A 16711-nucleotide genomic window follows, 5' to 3' on the forward strand; every position below is an offset into this window, starting at 1 on the left:
TTAGGATTCAGCCTCCACACAATGGACCACGATATGTGCCAGGGAATTGATCTCATTTCACATAGTTTTGTTTTTCTTCCAGTTGAGGATAGTCAGTGTAAGGTAGAGAGCAACACCGCCATTCTTACTTTACCCATCCTCCAGAGAGGAAAACTGTGCCTGTTTGGAGGTTCACAGGGGAAATTATCTCTGAGGTCCTTTCTAGGTCTCTTAGGAATAATCAAAATGCGATTCTCATTGCTTTAAAACAACATAATTGATAATATGGGTTATTCTTTTGAACTACTGGAAAATTACCACAGAAGTTACATGTTACTGGATTTAGTTAAAATGTCCATTGTAAACTAAATAGTAAACATATTTTAATATAAGGATAGTTTCTATAATAGCCCCATCCCAAAGTGACTGATTCACTGTCATGTCATTAATATGACATGCAAGGAAAGAAAATTGCTAATTGTCTTCTAATTTTATTAAATTGATTCTGTGCACATTATTAAACTTGCTTTCAAGAATTGATAGGCTTAAAATATTTTCAAGGCTAAAACTCATAACCAATGGCCTTTAAAAAGTGTAATTATATAAAGTATTGTCCTTTTCTCCCTCCCCCTGTTTTTTGTTTTTCCAAATTCTTGGTATTTTCTGTTTTAGCGTGTACCTGAAGTAAATTGAAATTCTTATGTTACTTAACTCAGCTTTATATAAAGTCCAGGGTAGATGCTGATTTAGAACAGCCCATAGAGTTACACTTTTTATAAATTGAATTTAGAATGTGCATTTATGCTAAATCAATTGCCTATAAATTTGAATTACAGCGAAGTCTGAGTAATACTGAAGATGAATGTACCCACCTGAAAGAAATGAATGAACGGACTCAGGAAGAATTAAGAGAATTAGCCAATAAATATAATGGAGCAGTTAATGAGATTAAAGATTTATCTGATAAATTGAAGGTAGGTATTTCTCAGCCTAGAAGTATGTAAATTAATCGTCCCTAATACACTGGATAGCTTAAGAGTTAGTTATTGCTGAATAGTTGTTGATGTAAAATTTGGTAATGGTTTAAATTTATAGTAAAAATCAGGTGCCATTTAGCCCAAACCCCCTTACCACAGATAACTGAAAGTTTGTAAAAGCTGACATATTTCCTTTGGATGGAAATAAATAGTACTTCATAATAGGCATTTTAAAATATGTAACAGGAAATAGATGAGAGTCAGCAAAACCCAAGATATTTAGACTTTTGAAAAACTGGAATCTGCTTATCTTTCGGGTGTCCCAAAATCAGGGCCCAGCTATGTTAGTGCTAGTACAAGCCCAGAGGAAACCTTGGAGTGATTCCTTCCAGGGAGGCCATTGGCTTTGCTTCAGCTGCATCTCCTTGTAGCTGTAGGACATTGAGGATGAGGACAGACCAGACCATAGGTAATGCCAAGTTGGTCCTGTAAAACAGGGGTCCTCAACCCGCGGACCGCAGACCACTAATGGTCCGCGGCCTGTTAGGAACCGGGCGGCACAGCAGGAGATGAGTGGTGGGCGAGCGAGCGAGCGAAACTTCATCTACCGCTCCCCATCGCTCACATTACCACCTGAACCATCCCTACCCCCCCATCTGTTGAAAAATGGTCTTCCACAAAACTGGTCCCTGGTGCCAAAAAGGTTGGGGACTGGGACTTCCCTGGTGGCACAGTGGTTAAGAATCCACCTTCCAATGCAGGGGACGCAGGTTCGATCCCTGGTCAGGGAACTAGATCCCACATGCATGCCACAACTAAGAGTTTGCATGCCACAATTAAGGAGCCCATGGCCGCAACTAAGGAGCACACGTGCCGCAAATAAGACCCGGTGCAACCAAAAATAAATAAATTAATTAATTAATAATAAAAATAAATAAATTTGTAAAAATGCTTTTTTAAAAAAAAAAAGGTTGGGGACCACTGCTGTAAAATGTTAGAACTGAGTTTGTGAAGACGCATCTTTATATAATTCAAACCATGGATTGAGTGGCTAGAAGATACACATTTGTTAGAGAAGACCAGAGCATACCTCCCCTTTGTGTGATTGGTTAACCTATAATAGCTTTAAGTACTGGACTTGTTAAAAAGAGGTCATTTTAAAAAGTGCTTGTAATCATCATTCCTTTAGCTAAACGTAATTTTGTTTAAAATTTCAGAATAAGTTACATTTTAGAACTTACAAACTAATTGGAACAATAGTAATTTCAGGGAAAACCGTTATTTCCCTCTTGAAAAATGTGTTTTTCATTTTGACCCCTATAATCTCCGTATGTATTGAGTTTGCTTGCTTGCTACAAGTTTTTCTCTCCTAGGTGATATGGAGGCATGACACAGTGCATATCACTTTTGACATCATTTTGACATTTACAGATATGTTCTATAATATAGAATATTCTCTTTGGAAGTTTATGTGAATAAAAGTAGTCCTGCTTTAGACCTCTTAAATCAAGGTTCGATTTTATTAAAACAGCTGAATTTTCTTTTTCTTTTTCAACAGGTAGCAGAGGGAAAACAAGAGGAAATCCAACAGAAGGGACAAGCTGAGAAAAAAGAATTACAACATAAAATAGATGAAATGGAAGAAAAAGAACAGGAGCTCCAGGCAAAAATAGAAGCTTTGCAAGCTGATAATGACTTCACCAATGAAAGGCTAACAGCTTTACAAGGTAAGTTAGCTAATCCAGAAATTGATTTGATTTGATTTTTTCTTTTTATCTGTGAAATATCTTTTTCTTGGACTTTTATTTACAGTACGGTTAGAACATCTTCAAGAGAAAACTCTTAAAGAATGCAGCAGCTTAGGTAGGTGTCACCAAATTTCTTACTTAAAGCTGAATTTTTATTATTAAATTTTTGATGTTTACTATCTCACATTGGGTACTTATTTCTTTAAGAAGGGTGTTTTACGTATTAGGTGTAAAGTATCTACCCTCTTTCAGAAAATTTCCTTTAAAAATATGCTTGATTGCCACCAGTGGGCACCATTGTTTAGTCCTTGAGATGAATGAAATTTCTACCTCTGAGACGGTCTGCTTAGAGATATTTAAATAAGAAAAACACATCAACAGCAAGATCCTTTTTCTTTTGAGGTTCACTGGCAGCTTACTAAGCAGTTGTAGGTTTTCTCTGAGATGATAGAAAATGGCAAGTTGAACCCTTCTTGTAAAAATAAATTTAAAGTGTTCTATCAGTCTTAATGTAAGTAGGGATACAAAATGCCATGGTTACACTTGAGACCAGTTTTAAATAATACTTTCTTTGATCAGGCAATGATACACTGTCTTAATCCTAGGGATACAAGTTGATGACTTCTTACCTAAAATAAATGGGAGCACAGAAAAAGGTAGTGTAAAAAACTTAAATATTTTTCTTTCATGATATCCTTTTACTATTTAAGCAGGATAGAGAAGTCAGGGTTTTTAGGTTTTAAGCGTTTGGAATGAAAAGCATGCTGCTCATTGACTATTAAATCCCATCTTTTAAAAATCAAGCTTCCCTTTATTTTGTAATTCTTAATTCTGTGATCTATGGTTAGATATCCCTTGTTATATGGAAATTTCAATTATTCAAATAACAAGAAAATGATAATGTTCAACTTTAGTACTGGTTTATATAACATAGTATAGCTTTTTTCCCCCACTATATTTTCAAAGACGATACTACCAGTTTCTTCCATCAAATACCGCTTCCTGGGGATAATTGGCCGCCATTTTTTAATGTTTGTGCACCCCGTGCCCCCTTCCTGGCCAAGAGTTTACTTCAGAGGCCAGTGAGCCTTTGGACATGTCATAGAAATTGCTCTCTTTATCCGTCTGTTTCATCAGTCAGAGATAACAGGGTCAGTCATTTCTGCCATCTGAAAAATTCTTTGTTTGTTCTTGATACATGACCCTTCTTTCTGGATAGCTTGGGTTATCTCTTGCCAAAAATGTACAGCCTCTGTTGGTTTTCTTACTGCAACATGGGGTTTCTACTCAATGGTTTCTATATTCCTTCAGTCATGAAGATTCCTCCTCCCCACCCCATTCACCCAACATTAATTGAGCACCAACTATATGCCAAATCCTGCATTGGTTGCTTAGAGTACAAAATGAATAAAACTGTTTTCTGTGTTTACAAATATATGTGCCTCTCAACTCAGTTTTTATACAGAAGTTGGTGCAAGACATCAAGGTCGATACCCAAGAATTTCTTACTAAATACTTTTTCCATGTATCAGGGGATATCTTTATAGTTCTTGGGCAGCAACCAAACTCTGATAAAGTTAGGAGGTGCTTTTTTGGTTTGTTTTGATTCGGTTTGGTTGGTTGGTTTTTAATCAAGAACTGGCATAATAGGCTCAGGTAATCATGTATATGTGAGCCGCAAGGTCAAGAGCTAAATACTCTGTATATAACAAATCTTGAAACTCTAAATTTTAAAAATGTTTCATTAATCATTGTTATTTGACTATTTTATGTATGTTTTGTGAAATACATTGACATTTTAAAATTTCAGTTTGAGTTTCAATTTGAGACTTTTTAAAGGTGTAGTTTATATTCATTGCACCACTATTACTAAAGTATATTTAGCAAACATGTAAAAAGACTTAATCCTCATCTTCTAAAAGCTTCTCATTCTTAAATGAATTTATATTTTCTCTTGTCATTATTTTGCCCTTTTTTCTCTTTCTGGCATGTACACTTCGTATTCAAATCCATCACCCTTTTGACTTGAGCATGTATTCATGGATAATGTTAGTGTTAACTCGAGCTGGGAACATTCTATTCCTTCAGTTAAGAATCTTTTTATATACACTGACCCATCTTTATACTATTTAGAATTGTCAAATTACTGCTTAAAATTTTTTGCCAATTCCAGTTGATTTAGATGAGAATAGTTGTAGACAGCTCCTTGATTTAAAACTGAATAAGGGGACTTCCCTGGTGGCGCAGTGGTTAAGAATCTGCCTGCCAATGCAGGGGACACGGGCTCGAGCCCTGACCCGGGAAGATCCCACATGCCGCGGAGCAACTAAGCCCGTGCTCCTAGAGCCTGTGCTCCGCAACAAGAGAAGCCACCACAATGAGAAGCCTGCGCACCACAATGAAGAGTAGCCCCCGCTCGCGGCAACTAGAGAAAGCCTGCACGGCAACAAAGACCCAACGCAGCCAAAAATAAATAATAAATATATTTATTTTAAAAAAAAAGAATCTTTTTATATACATTGAACCATCTTTATACTATTTAGAATTGTCAAATTACTGCTTAAAATTTTTTGCCAATTCCAGTTGATTTAGATGAGAATAGTTGTAGACAGCTCCTTGATTTAAAACTGAATAAGGGGACTTCCCTGGTGGTGCAGTGGTTAAGAATCTGCCTGCCAATACAGGGGACGTGGATTAGATCCCTGGTCCTGGAAGATCCCACATGCCACGGAGCAACTAAACCCATGCGCCACAACTACTGAGCCCACGTGCTGCAACTACTGAAGCCCATGCCTAGAGCCCATGCTCCACAACAAGAGAAGCCACTGCGATGAGAAACCCGTGCACTGCAACGAAGAGTAGCTCCCGCTCACTGCAACTAGAGAAAACCCGAGGGCAGCAACAAAGACCCAATGCAGCCCCCCTCCCAAAAAAAAAACACTGAATAAGATATTTCGGACACTTTAGGGTACTCCTTGCTATGATTATTTTTCCCTTGCTGGTATTTGTTTTTTTGGTAGTGCTAAATTGATCAGTGTGAGAGTGACTAATAGAATGTCTTTAAAGAAACTGAGTAGTAAATATCTGGATATGCACAAAAGATTCATACACTGGATTTAGTTACAAAGTGGGTTTTGGAATAAGATGGGTCTATTCTGAATCATTTATGATATAGTAAGAAACCAATGATCAAGTATTCAAATATTGCCAAAGTCCACAATCATAATGTGCTATCAGATATGATTTTAACTAAAACTACTCTTTAAATAGAGCGAGAACCAAGTATGGTTGTAAGAGAATATTTCAAAAATGTCTGGAGAAATTAAGATTAATAATACTTCTCCACTAAATCCCATTTTTGAGATTACTTAAATCTAAAGTAGCTGCTATAAGCACAGTTTTGTACTGTAATTTTTAAAACGTTACAAGCATATTTTAAATATATCTTAGAAGGTATAGAAAAGCTCTGTCTAATAGAACTATTCTGAGAGCCACATACATAATTTAAAATTTTCTGGTAGCCACATTAAAATTATAAAAAGAAATAGGTAAATTTTTAATAATGTATTTAATAATATATTTACTTTAACCCCTATATCCAAAATATTATTTCAATATGTAATCAATATTAAAAGATTGCAAATGAGCATTTCACATTCTTTTTTCCTTAGTAAGTCTTTGAAATCAGTATATATTTAATTTACACTGACAACACATCTCAATTCAAACTAGCAACTTTTTAAGGGCTCAGTGGCCACATGTGGCTAATGGCTACTGTATTGGACAACACAGGTATAAAAAATCAAAACCCATAGGTAACTCATGTATAAATAAAACACATTTTAAGTGTCATGATTCTCTATTATGTTTCTGTATCTGCTTTTTCTTTACATTCCTACAGCTCTATTTAGTATCACAGGACACACCCCCTCCCCCGCCCCGGCACTTTCAGTATCTGATTCTTGATTCTTGGTTTGGATTATCAGTGACATCTTTTATAGTTTTTTGCAAAGTGAAATTCCCAAGGGCCTGAATTCAAGTAATGAAGTGTTAAAAGTGTCATGATCCAAATCCTTTACATGTACTACCTGAAAGACTTTTGTCTCATGTATCTTAGGAAATAACCGTTGTGAAAGTCACATGTATATTTATCTTTTTATATTAATCTTGCATTTTATCCAAACTAGTATAGTAGATATTTTAATGTAGAGTCCAGATAGTAAAATCAGAGTAGGTAAAAAGTTTGATTTTTGGCTTGGTGTGTGATGGTGGGATGTCCTGCATTAATAAATTTCATCTGAAGTCTTGTGATGCTTCTCTGAAATTTGGTTTCAAATATATATATTTTTAAATATGTTTTATAAAGTCCTTTAGTTAGGCTAAAATTTGATTTTACTGAGTTTTCATATTTAACAGTGATATTGTACAGTTTGAGTTTTGAAAATGTTATATAGCTTACATAGGATTTATGTAAACAACTTTTTATTTTGGTAATTACTATTCAACTGAAGACTCCTGTTTTGGATTTCTTGGCTGCAATTGGCAAATGCTACTTATTAGATTTTTTTTTTTAATTTCTAATTTCTATTGCAATTAGCCTTTCTTTTTTCTTTTTCATTATATTTCTGTATAACTGTATGTAGTTATATATATGTATGTGTTATATGTAGTTACAACTATATATAGCTGTGTATGTATATTTATATAGAAATATATATCGGCATACCATGTAAGTAGATAAAGGATAATGAGAGATTTGAATATGAAGGTAAAGAAGAAGGCCATCAGTAAGGGTGTCAAGAGAGGTTGTCCAGCTATCGGAGTAGGAGATGCCTGCCTCTTAAGCAAAGTTGAAATGATGCGGGGTGAGGCCAGGTGGAAGAGAAAAGAAGCTTTTACAGTCAGAGTGGTACTGACTCGTCCTCTTTGACAGGTTTTTGTGCTTTTACACCTTCTAGATAGTCATCATGTTGGAATATATTTTTAACACTTGTACTTCCAATGTCTGCTTGGTAGTTTTGAAAGATACAAATATGTACTTGAAGGATGTTATCCAGATTTAGAAGTTAACTCTTTGAATCAAAGTAAATAAAGCTTATTGTAAGAAAAGGGCTGAAACGTTTATTAAACTACTGTGTTAGGTTTTGATTCTCTTTACTTATTGAAAAAAAAAATATCTGTTTGACCTGAGCGAAACCATTTACCAAGCTCTGATTTTAAAATGTACGGGCATTGATTTTAATCATTTAGGCAGAGATAATAATGTAATGATTTGATAGTGTATGAAGTATAGATTAAGTGACTCAAGGGGAAAGACTACTAGTGAAATGAAAGTGTAAAAATTAAAATATTGTATCAGTTTCTTAAAAATTTTAAGGCATTTTATGGTATTCTTAAAATATTTACTGTTTGCCTCTTAACTAAGATGAATATCTTTGAAGGGGGACTGTTAGAGAACAGTCATTTGAAAATTAATTCAGTAAGAACAAATATAAAATTTTTAAATTATTTAAGGGTATTTGTTAAGCTCTCATAGAAAAAGATGTATTTTAAAAGTGGGAGAAGCTTTTTAAAGCAATATATTTCTATGGTTTTCTTGAGCTATTTGGATAGAAACTGCACCTTTAAAAGCTAACCATTTGGGGTACAGATTAAGATTATATAATTATAATTTTCAGTCATTTAACTTTAACTCCAAAATATGTCTGCTGTTAGTATTAAAATATATTAAACTTTTATTAATCTTATTCAGTTACCCATGTTAATACATTTTGGTTTTCCTGCCTTTGCTGTTGGTTTTCAAAAACAGCAACAAAAACTGTATCCTTAAAGGTGTTTCTTTCTTTATTAGAGCACTTGCTTTCAAAGAGTGGCGGGGACTGCACTTTTATTCATCAATTCATAGAATGCCAGAGTGAGTACAGAGTATTTTTCACATTGATTTTAATGAAGTCAGGGTCTAAATTGAAAAATGAGAGGAAAAATTAACATCTCAACGTGTTTGTTATGGTAGAAGTGCACCAAGGCCATCTTCAGACAGCAGTGGTTCTTTTCAAAAATTTATAATTTATAAATCACAAAAATAGTGATTTCGTTTGGACGCTCAGATCTGGAGCTAGCCCTTAGGGTAGCAAGAGCTTTCTAGAGAAGAAGTAGTAATAGATTGTTCTACAGTGTGACATCTACTACCTACCCTGGGGAAGTTGTACAAGGCTAATTTTAATAATATTTTAAAGATAGACAGGTTGGCTTTTGAGGTGATTTAGAACAAAAGAATTCTGAATGCTGAATTCTGAACAAAAGAATTGTGTATTCCGTCTTACTTGAAAATCATGTGACTGCTTAAATCTGTAACAATCACAAGGTTGTGTTATTCTCTTAGTTTCTTAGTAACAATTAAAGGTCACTATGTGTAGTAAAGATTCATTGATGAAATCTATACTTTTTCCTATCAGACACACACTTCGTCAGGCATTTTTTTCTTCCTGTTTGCTCTCTCTTTGAAATGAGTGGTTTTCCAAGTATTTATGCTCATGAGTTCATTTTATGGGTGTGCATGCATGTGTGGTTACTGTTCCACCCTTTGCTTCCACCCCGCCAATCTCAAGAGCATTCGTGGATCGTAAGGGTCACACCTGGTAGTTATAGCAGGCACAAACTCAACAGATCACGTGTTATACTCCTTAGAGATGCTTTAAGGAAACATGGAATTTCATTTAGTAGTTTTAGAAGTACTTCTGTTTTTGTCCATTTTAGAGACTATAATGTTGAATGTAAGTTTAATATTACTTTGAGCCGAATTGTTTAATAAATATGGCACATTTCTTTGTTCTTTAACAGTTTTTTCATAAAGCAAAGATTAGTGCATCTTTTTGTTACCTTCTGGTTACTAAATCTCAGTTTTACAGGCAGCAGATGCAGGGATTGGGGCAAAATAATTGGTACGCACTGAAACCAACTAAAAGTAGAATATATAATCTAAAATATAAATCTTTAGGAGAAGGGTTTTATGCTTAGTTGTGTTACATGTGACCATTTTAAAATAAGTTATCTTTATTTTGAGCTTTTGGGATTTATATTTTGAGCCTAAAGAAATAAGAACAGAGAACTATCAAAATAATGTTTTACTAAGTTACAGTTTGCAAAAATCATTTAAAGTGTTATTATAAAATGTGTAAAATATTTAGCTGTAGTTTTAGCACAGAGCAATGTTTGTTTTAAATAAAGAAAAAGGTGTTTGGAGATTTTTATTGGATCATAGTTATGGGGGCAAATAAACATTCAGAGATTGAGCAGAAGTTATATAAATTACAGCAATCCCCTCAGTGAGGATATTAGCCAATAAAATAATGTTTACAAGGACTATGTAATGGCATGGGTAATTGCTAAATGTGATACACAGAGGGGAAATGAGAATATAAAACCCTGTTTTTTTGGACAAAGAGTGAACCAAAGAACAGAAAAAATAAAATATAAGCATTCCTAGATGTCTGAATCCACTGGGTTCTTAAGTATAAATAGTGGAAGTTTGGATTGTAAATTCAGGTAGCTAGGGATATAGCTTGTTATCTGAATCTGTTTGGTTCCTGAGTTTTGGTGGCAAGTAGCAAGAGTTGTATCTCAAATTTTCCAAATCTGTTTGGCTCCTTAAATTTGGATAGCTGGAGCTGGCATAGTAAGGGTTACCTCTGGTTTGATTTGTTCTCATTTTCATTATTTTATGACATTTTTATTGTTTGATGACAAGGTGCCATTATTGAAATTGTCATGCTTAATAATAAGTATTATGGCAAGCTAGGCAAATTCAGCAAAAATCTTACTCAAGTGAACTTTTGAAACAATTTTGGATTATTTTTTGACAAGCACACAAACTTTCTTGCCATTATTTTCATTGATGGGCATCTTGAACTGATTTATGATCTTGACAATGAAGCGTATATTCTGTGAGCAGTAATACTTCATATTTTTGTTTCGTCTTTTAAAAAGCAAATATTAAGTACCTAGCTTTCATTATTTACTGTGCTTGTGTAGTGTAAATTCACTTGGTGTTTTAAAAATTAGAAAGCAAATAGTTCACTTCCATAGGAGTCATCATGCCTATTTTATTTATTTTATTTTTTTTAAATTAATTTATTTATTTTTGGCCGCGTGGGGTCTTCATTGCTGTGCGCGGGCTTTCTCTAGTTGTGGAGAGCGGGGGCTACTCTTCGTTGTGGTGCGAGAGCTTCTCATTGCGGTGGCTTCTCTTGTTACGGAGCACGGGCCCCAGGCATGTGGGCTCTGGAGTGCAGACTCAGTAGTTGTGGTGCATGGGCTTAGTTGCTGCACAGCATGTGGGATCTTCCCGGACCATGGCTCAAACCCGTGTCCTCTGCATTGGCAGGCGGATTCATTTTTTTTTTTTTTTTAAACATCTTTATTGAAGTATAATTGCTTTACAATGGTGTGTTACTTTCTGCTTTATAACAAAGTGAATCAGTTATACATATACATATGTCCCCGTATCTCTTCCCTCTTGCATCTCCCTCCCTCCCACCCTCCCTATCCCACCCCTCTAGGTGGTCACAAAGCACCAAGCTGATCTCCCTGTGCTATGCGGCTGCTTCCCACTAGCTATCTATTTTACATTTGGTAGTGTATATATGTCCATGCCACTCTCTCACCCTGTCACATCTCACCCCTCCCCCTCCCCATATCCTCAAGTCCATCCTCTAGTAGGTCTGTGTCTTTATTCCCGTCTTGCCACTAGGTTCTTCATGACCTTTTTTTATTCCCCTTAGATTCCATATATATGTGTTAGCATACTGTATTTCTCCTTCTCTTTCTGACCCACTTCACTCTGCACGACAGACTCCAACTCCATCCACCTCATTACAAATACCTCCATTTCATTTCTTTTTATGGCTGAGTAACACTCCATTGTATATATGTGCCACATCTTCCCCATCCATCCATCCGATGATGGACACCTAGGTTGCTTCCATGTCCTGGCCACCGTAAACAGAGCTGCAATGAATATTCTGGTACATGACTTTTTCCGAACCATGGTTTTCTCAGGGTACATGCCCAGCAGTGGGACCGCTGGGTTGCATGGCAGTTCCATTTCTAGTCCTTTAAGGAACCTCCATACTGTTCTCCACAGTGGCTGCATCAATCCACATTCCCACCAACAGTGCAAGAGTGCCCCCCCCCTCTCCACACCCTCTCCAGCATTCACTGTTTCCAGATTTTTTGATGATGGCCATTCTGACCGGTGTGAGATGATACCTCATTGTAGTTTTGATTTGCATTTCTCTAATGATTAATGATGTTGAGCATTCTTTCATGTGTCTGTTGGCAATCTGTATATCTTCTTTGGAGAAATGTCTATTTAGGTCTTCTGCCCATTTTTGGATTGGGTTGTTTGTTTTTTTGTTATTGAGCTGCATGAGCTGCTTGTAAATCTTAGAGATTAATCCTTTGTCAGTTGCTTCATTTGCAAGTATTTTCTCCCACTCTGAGGGTTGTCTTTTGGTCTTGTTTATGGTTTCCTTTGCTGTGCAAAAGCTTTTAAGTTTCATTAGGTCCCATTTGTTTATTTGTGTTTTTATTTCCATTTCTCTAGGACCTGGGTCAAAAAGGATCTTGCTGTGATTTATGTCATAGAGTGTTCTGCCTATGTTTTCCTCTAAGAGTTTGATAGTGTCTGGCCTTACACTTAGGTCTTTAATCCATTTTGAGTTTATTTTTGTGTATGGTATCAGGGAGTGTTCTAATTTCATACTTTTACATGTACCTGTCCAATTTTCCCAGCACCACTTATTGAAGAGGCTGTCTTTTCTTCACTGTATATGCTTGCCTCCTTTATCAAAGATAAGGTGACCATATGTGCGTGGGCTTATCTCTGGGCTTTCTATCCTGTTCCATTGATCTATATTTCTGTTTTTGTGCCAGTACCAAACTGTCTTGATTACTGTAGCTTTGTAATATAGTCTGAAGTCAGGGAGCCTGATTCCTCCAGCTCCATTTTTCGTTCTCAAGATTGCTTTGGCTATTCGGGGTCTTTTGTGTTTCCATACAAATTGTGAAAGGCAGGCGGATTCTTAACCACAGCGCCACCAGGGAAGTCTCATCATGCCTATTTTAAATATATTGACAGATTTTTTTTCAGTTTATGTGTATGACTCCGTAAGAGGACAATTTGGTTGTTGGCTCTCTCCATTTATAAGGTGATTTTGAGGAAATTAAATGGGTCGGAACACATTTCAATTTGTTTTCCTTTTATGGTAAAACAGACTGTTTCTTTTAATTATCTTTTAGGCGAAAAGCTTTTTTAAAAAAATATTTATTCATTCATTCATTCATTTATTTATGGCAGCATCAAGTCTTAGTTGTGGCACGTGGGATCTTCCGTTGCACGCGTGGGCTCCTCGCTGCACCGGGCAGGCTTCTCTCTAGTTGTGGTGCTCAGGCTCCAGAGCATGTGGGCTCTGCAGTTTGCAGCACGCAGGCTCGCTAGTTGACGCACCGGAGCTCAGTAGTTGTGGCGTGCAGGCTTAGTTGCCCCGCAGCATGTGGGATCTTAGTTCCCCGACCAGGGATGGAACCTGCGTCCCCTGCATTGGAAGGCAGATTCTTAACCACTGGACTGCCAGGGAAGTCACTAGGAGAAAAGCTTTTAATTTCTGGCATAGAGATTGGATTTTGAACAGATTTAAATATAACCTTTTGCATAATTCCAGAACTGTGAAGTAAATTTTCTATATAAAAATACATCATATAAAATCTAGAATTAACAAGTAACTTTAATAAAACTTACTAAAAAGTTTTCGCAAATTTTCTTCTTCAGAGATTCAGGCATGAAGTTTGGTTTAAGCAGAACTCCACATACCATGTTCCCTGCAAATTTCAGTCACTCAAGGTTTACCATATAAACTTTAATGAATACATTGAGACTTTTGTATGCTTGCTAAAGATGCTTTCTGAGTTAAAAGTTGTACATCTCTAAATCTGTTTCATACATATTTTGTGAATTCTGCCACTTGATTAACTTGTATGCTGAGTGAAAGGATGAAGGGTGTAAAAGGTAGAGAAGCTAAGGATGTAGAGACCTGCCATCACTTGGTGGGCATGGAGTGAAAAACAGCCTTCTCTGGACTGCTTCCTGCCCCTTTGATTTCTCTTGCTACTGTTTGTCGCAGTGTCTGGGTGCCAGAGAAACTTTCCTCTGAGGTCTGCTTTGTAGAGACAAACTGCCCACTCCCCCAAGGGCATCTCCCTTTTGATGATGGAGTTAAGAGTCCTATGAAATAAACCTCATGTCTTTGTATTCTTAATCCATGCTTACTATGCGACTTAATCATTTTTACTATCATATTAGGCAAAAGTCTAATTCTCTTAATATTTCATGTCTTATTTTTTTTCCTGATTAAAAAAAAAAATTCTCTCCCTGCCTCCCACCCCCATTTTGAAATTACAGTCAGTATCTGTGTATGATTCTTTCATTCCATCCTCCGTGCTCTTAGGGCTTTGCTCTCACATAGAAATTGCCTTATTTGGAGTAATGCATTGAATCAGTGTTGCTCTTGTGACTGTTTACTTTTCATCACTCTATGAGATCAGCCTCTCTGAACAATTTCAGGCTTATTCTGATTACATATTGTACTTGAAACAGAGTTTTAAATTTTCATCTTTTAAACTTTTATTTCTCTAAGCCAAAGCAGTTTATTTATGCCAAAGAATAGAAAACACTTGGTGTGGTTCCCTTCTCTTAGTAGTTAATGTCCCCATTACAGGAAAACTCTTGAGTTTAAACTAGATGTTGCTAATTTTTTATTTCTTTGTTCTCAGAGTATTGGAGAGTTTTTGTTTGTTGTTTATTTGTACCAACCATTTCCCCAGTCAGCTAGCTTTCCAATATTTCTGCCAGATTTTCTTCCAGTATAACTGCACAGAAGATAGTCTTAAATTCATGCCAGTAGTGTTTTGGTATATAGACTGTTCCTTTAAAAAAAAAAAATCCATTTCTGTATTCTGGAAATTGGTTCATTTCGTTGAATTTTAAATCTGTCATTGAATTCTAATTTTTTTTTTCTTTTGTTCTTCCTTATTCTTAGATTTTAAGACAAACAGCCTCTGGAACTGTTTTTAGGGAAAGGCAGATTATCTTCTGTAATAGGAATTGCTTTAAGTATTTTGCTGCAGAAACAAATAACCTTGTGAAAAAGTCTCTATTATTCACATTAGCAACCTCTCAGAGTCACCCTGTGCAGTTCTAAAGCTTTCTTTCTACTATGTGAGCTGCTATTCTCTGAAGGGAAATAAACTGTTGGCTTGATGTTGAATGCTGATTGTTAATTTTTACTTTGGTTGTATCTTGATGTTAATTCTTTTTTTTTTTTTAATAAACTTATTTATTTTATTTATGTATTTTTGGCTGCGTTGGGTCTTCGTTACTGTGCGCGGGCTTTCTCTAGTTGGGGCAAGCAGCAGCTACTCTTCGTTGCAGTGCAAGGGCTTCTCATTGCGGTGGCTTCTCTTGTTGCGGAGCACGGGCTGTAGGCGCGTGGGCTTCAGTAGTTGTGGTACGCGGGCTTCAGTAGTTGTGGTTCGCGGGCTTAGTTGCTCCACGGCATGTGGGATCTTCCCGGACCAGGGCTCGAACCCGTGTTCCCGGCATTGGCAGGTGGATTCTTAACCACTGTGCTACCAGCCCCTTGATGTTAATTCTAATCTCAGTTTCTTAGCTCTATTTCCCTTAATGACCTTCTAAGTAATGTTAGCTCACTTTCATTTATGATGTTTAGAGTTGGATCAGAGGAACCTTTATGTGAATTCTGATTTGGTCCCTCATTGGCAGTATGACTCTGGGTGGTATGATCTCTTCAAACCTCAATTTCCTCATTTATAAAATGTGATGGTAGTACCTACTTCATAGGATTATGAGAATTAAATGAGATAATGTTTACTAAGTGCTCTAAGTAATTCCTGGCACACAGAAATACGTGTTAACTAGAAGGTAGAAAACTTTTGCAGGGACGTGGGGCAGAGTTTGGAGAGGGTGTTAGTGGGAGCTTTCATGTTAAGTAACTTGTTTTCCTCCTTCTTATTCCCATTTTCAAGACGGTGAAAGCTAATTGATCTAGCTTTATTGCTCCTGTTAAAGTAATATGTTTCCAACAATCTAGGGATTGTCTAACTTTTAAATTACCAGTATGCATGCCATTTTAAAAATTTGGTCTCAAGCACATTATTTTGATGCCCTAGTCATAACATTTTTTTTTTAATGAAATCTAACTTTGAGATTTAGAAATATTCTCCAGGTTGGCATTTACAACAGCAGATTATGCAGTTCTTTTTTATTCTTCTACTTTTCTGTCTGTTTAAGATCCCTAGGGAACTGACATCAGTATCTGATAGTACTGTTTATCTTCTGCTTTCAATTGGTTGTAGCTGTCATGTGAGGAAAATGGCTAAGAACTAGGCACACCTGTGCTCCCTTTGAGCTTCTTTTGTTTGCGTTGTTTCTCACTTTCATTTTTCACCACATAGTAATACAGATAGTATATAATATATTTTTATCAGCCAAGAAATAAATTTGGTTCTCTTCTATTCAGTCTTTGACAATATTTGGCAGTTTTTGCAATTCTGTAATATGTTTTCTGACTAAACAAAGTGCTTTGGTTGTGGTTCTCAAATGTTGTCAAACTTATTATACCCATCAGTTCTTTTCCTTGGTAGGTTCCCTACAGAATGCCTAAACACGTATATCAGGTGCAATTCAAGAATGTTCGCAGCAGCAGCATTATTCACAGTAATTCAAAACTGGAAATAACCCGAAAGACCATCAGTAGTTAAATGGATAAAAAACACTGAGGTATATAGGATGAATAAAGTTCAAAACCACTAAAATTATATTATTTAGTCACACATATTTGAGTAGTCTGACTATAAAGAAATGCAAGAAATTAAATACCATAGAAGTCAGGATAATGCTTACCTCATGGGATTTTGATTGGAAAAGGAAAT

General features: G+C 36.1%; 1 protein-coding gene across 33 annotated transcripts in view; it reads left to right on the top strand.

Moving 5' to 3' along the window:
• The window catches only part of SLMAP (sarcolemma associated protein), a 150061-nt gene that overhangs the window by 91582 nt on the left and 41768 nt on the right, over positions 1-16711 (top strand). For 6 of the 33 annotated variants that reach the window (XM_061197032.1, XM_061197052.1, XM_061197033.1 and 3 more), the window contains exons 9-13: positions 816-953; positions 2515-2683; positions 2769-2819; positions 3310-3360; positions 8556-8618. In XM_061197032.1, coding sequence (XP_061053015.1) covers positions 816-953; positions 2515-2683; positions 2769-2819; positions 3310-3360; positions 8556-8618 — 472 coding nt within the window. The remainder of the gene's footprint in view (positions 1-815; positions 954-2514; positions 2684-2768; positions 2820-3309; positions 3361-8555; positions 8619-16711) is intronic. The other 27 variants (XM_061197046.1, XM_061197047.1, XM_061197062.1 and 24 more) reach the window with 7 other exon arrangements.

Source organism: Eubalaena glacialis, chromosome 7 (genome assembly GCF_028564815.1).
Source record: "Eubalaena glacialis isolate mEubGla1 chromosome 7, mEubGla1.1.hap2.+ XY, whole genome shotgun sequence".
NCBI classification, from domain to species: Eukaryota; Metazoa; Chordata; class Mammalia; order Artiodactyla; family Balaenidae; genus Eubalaena; species Eubalaena glacialis.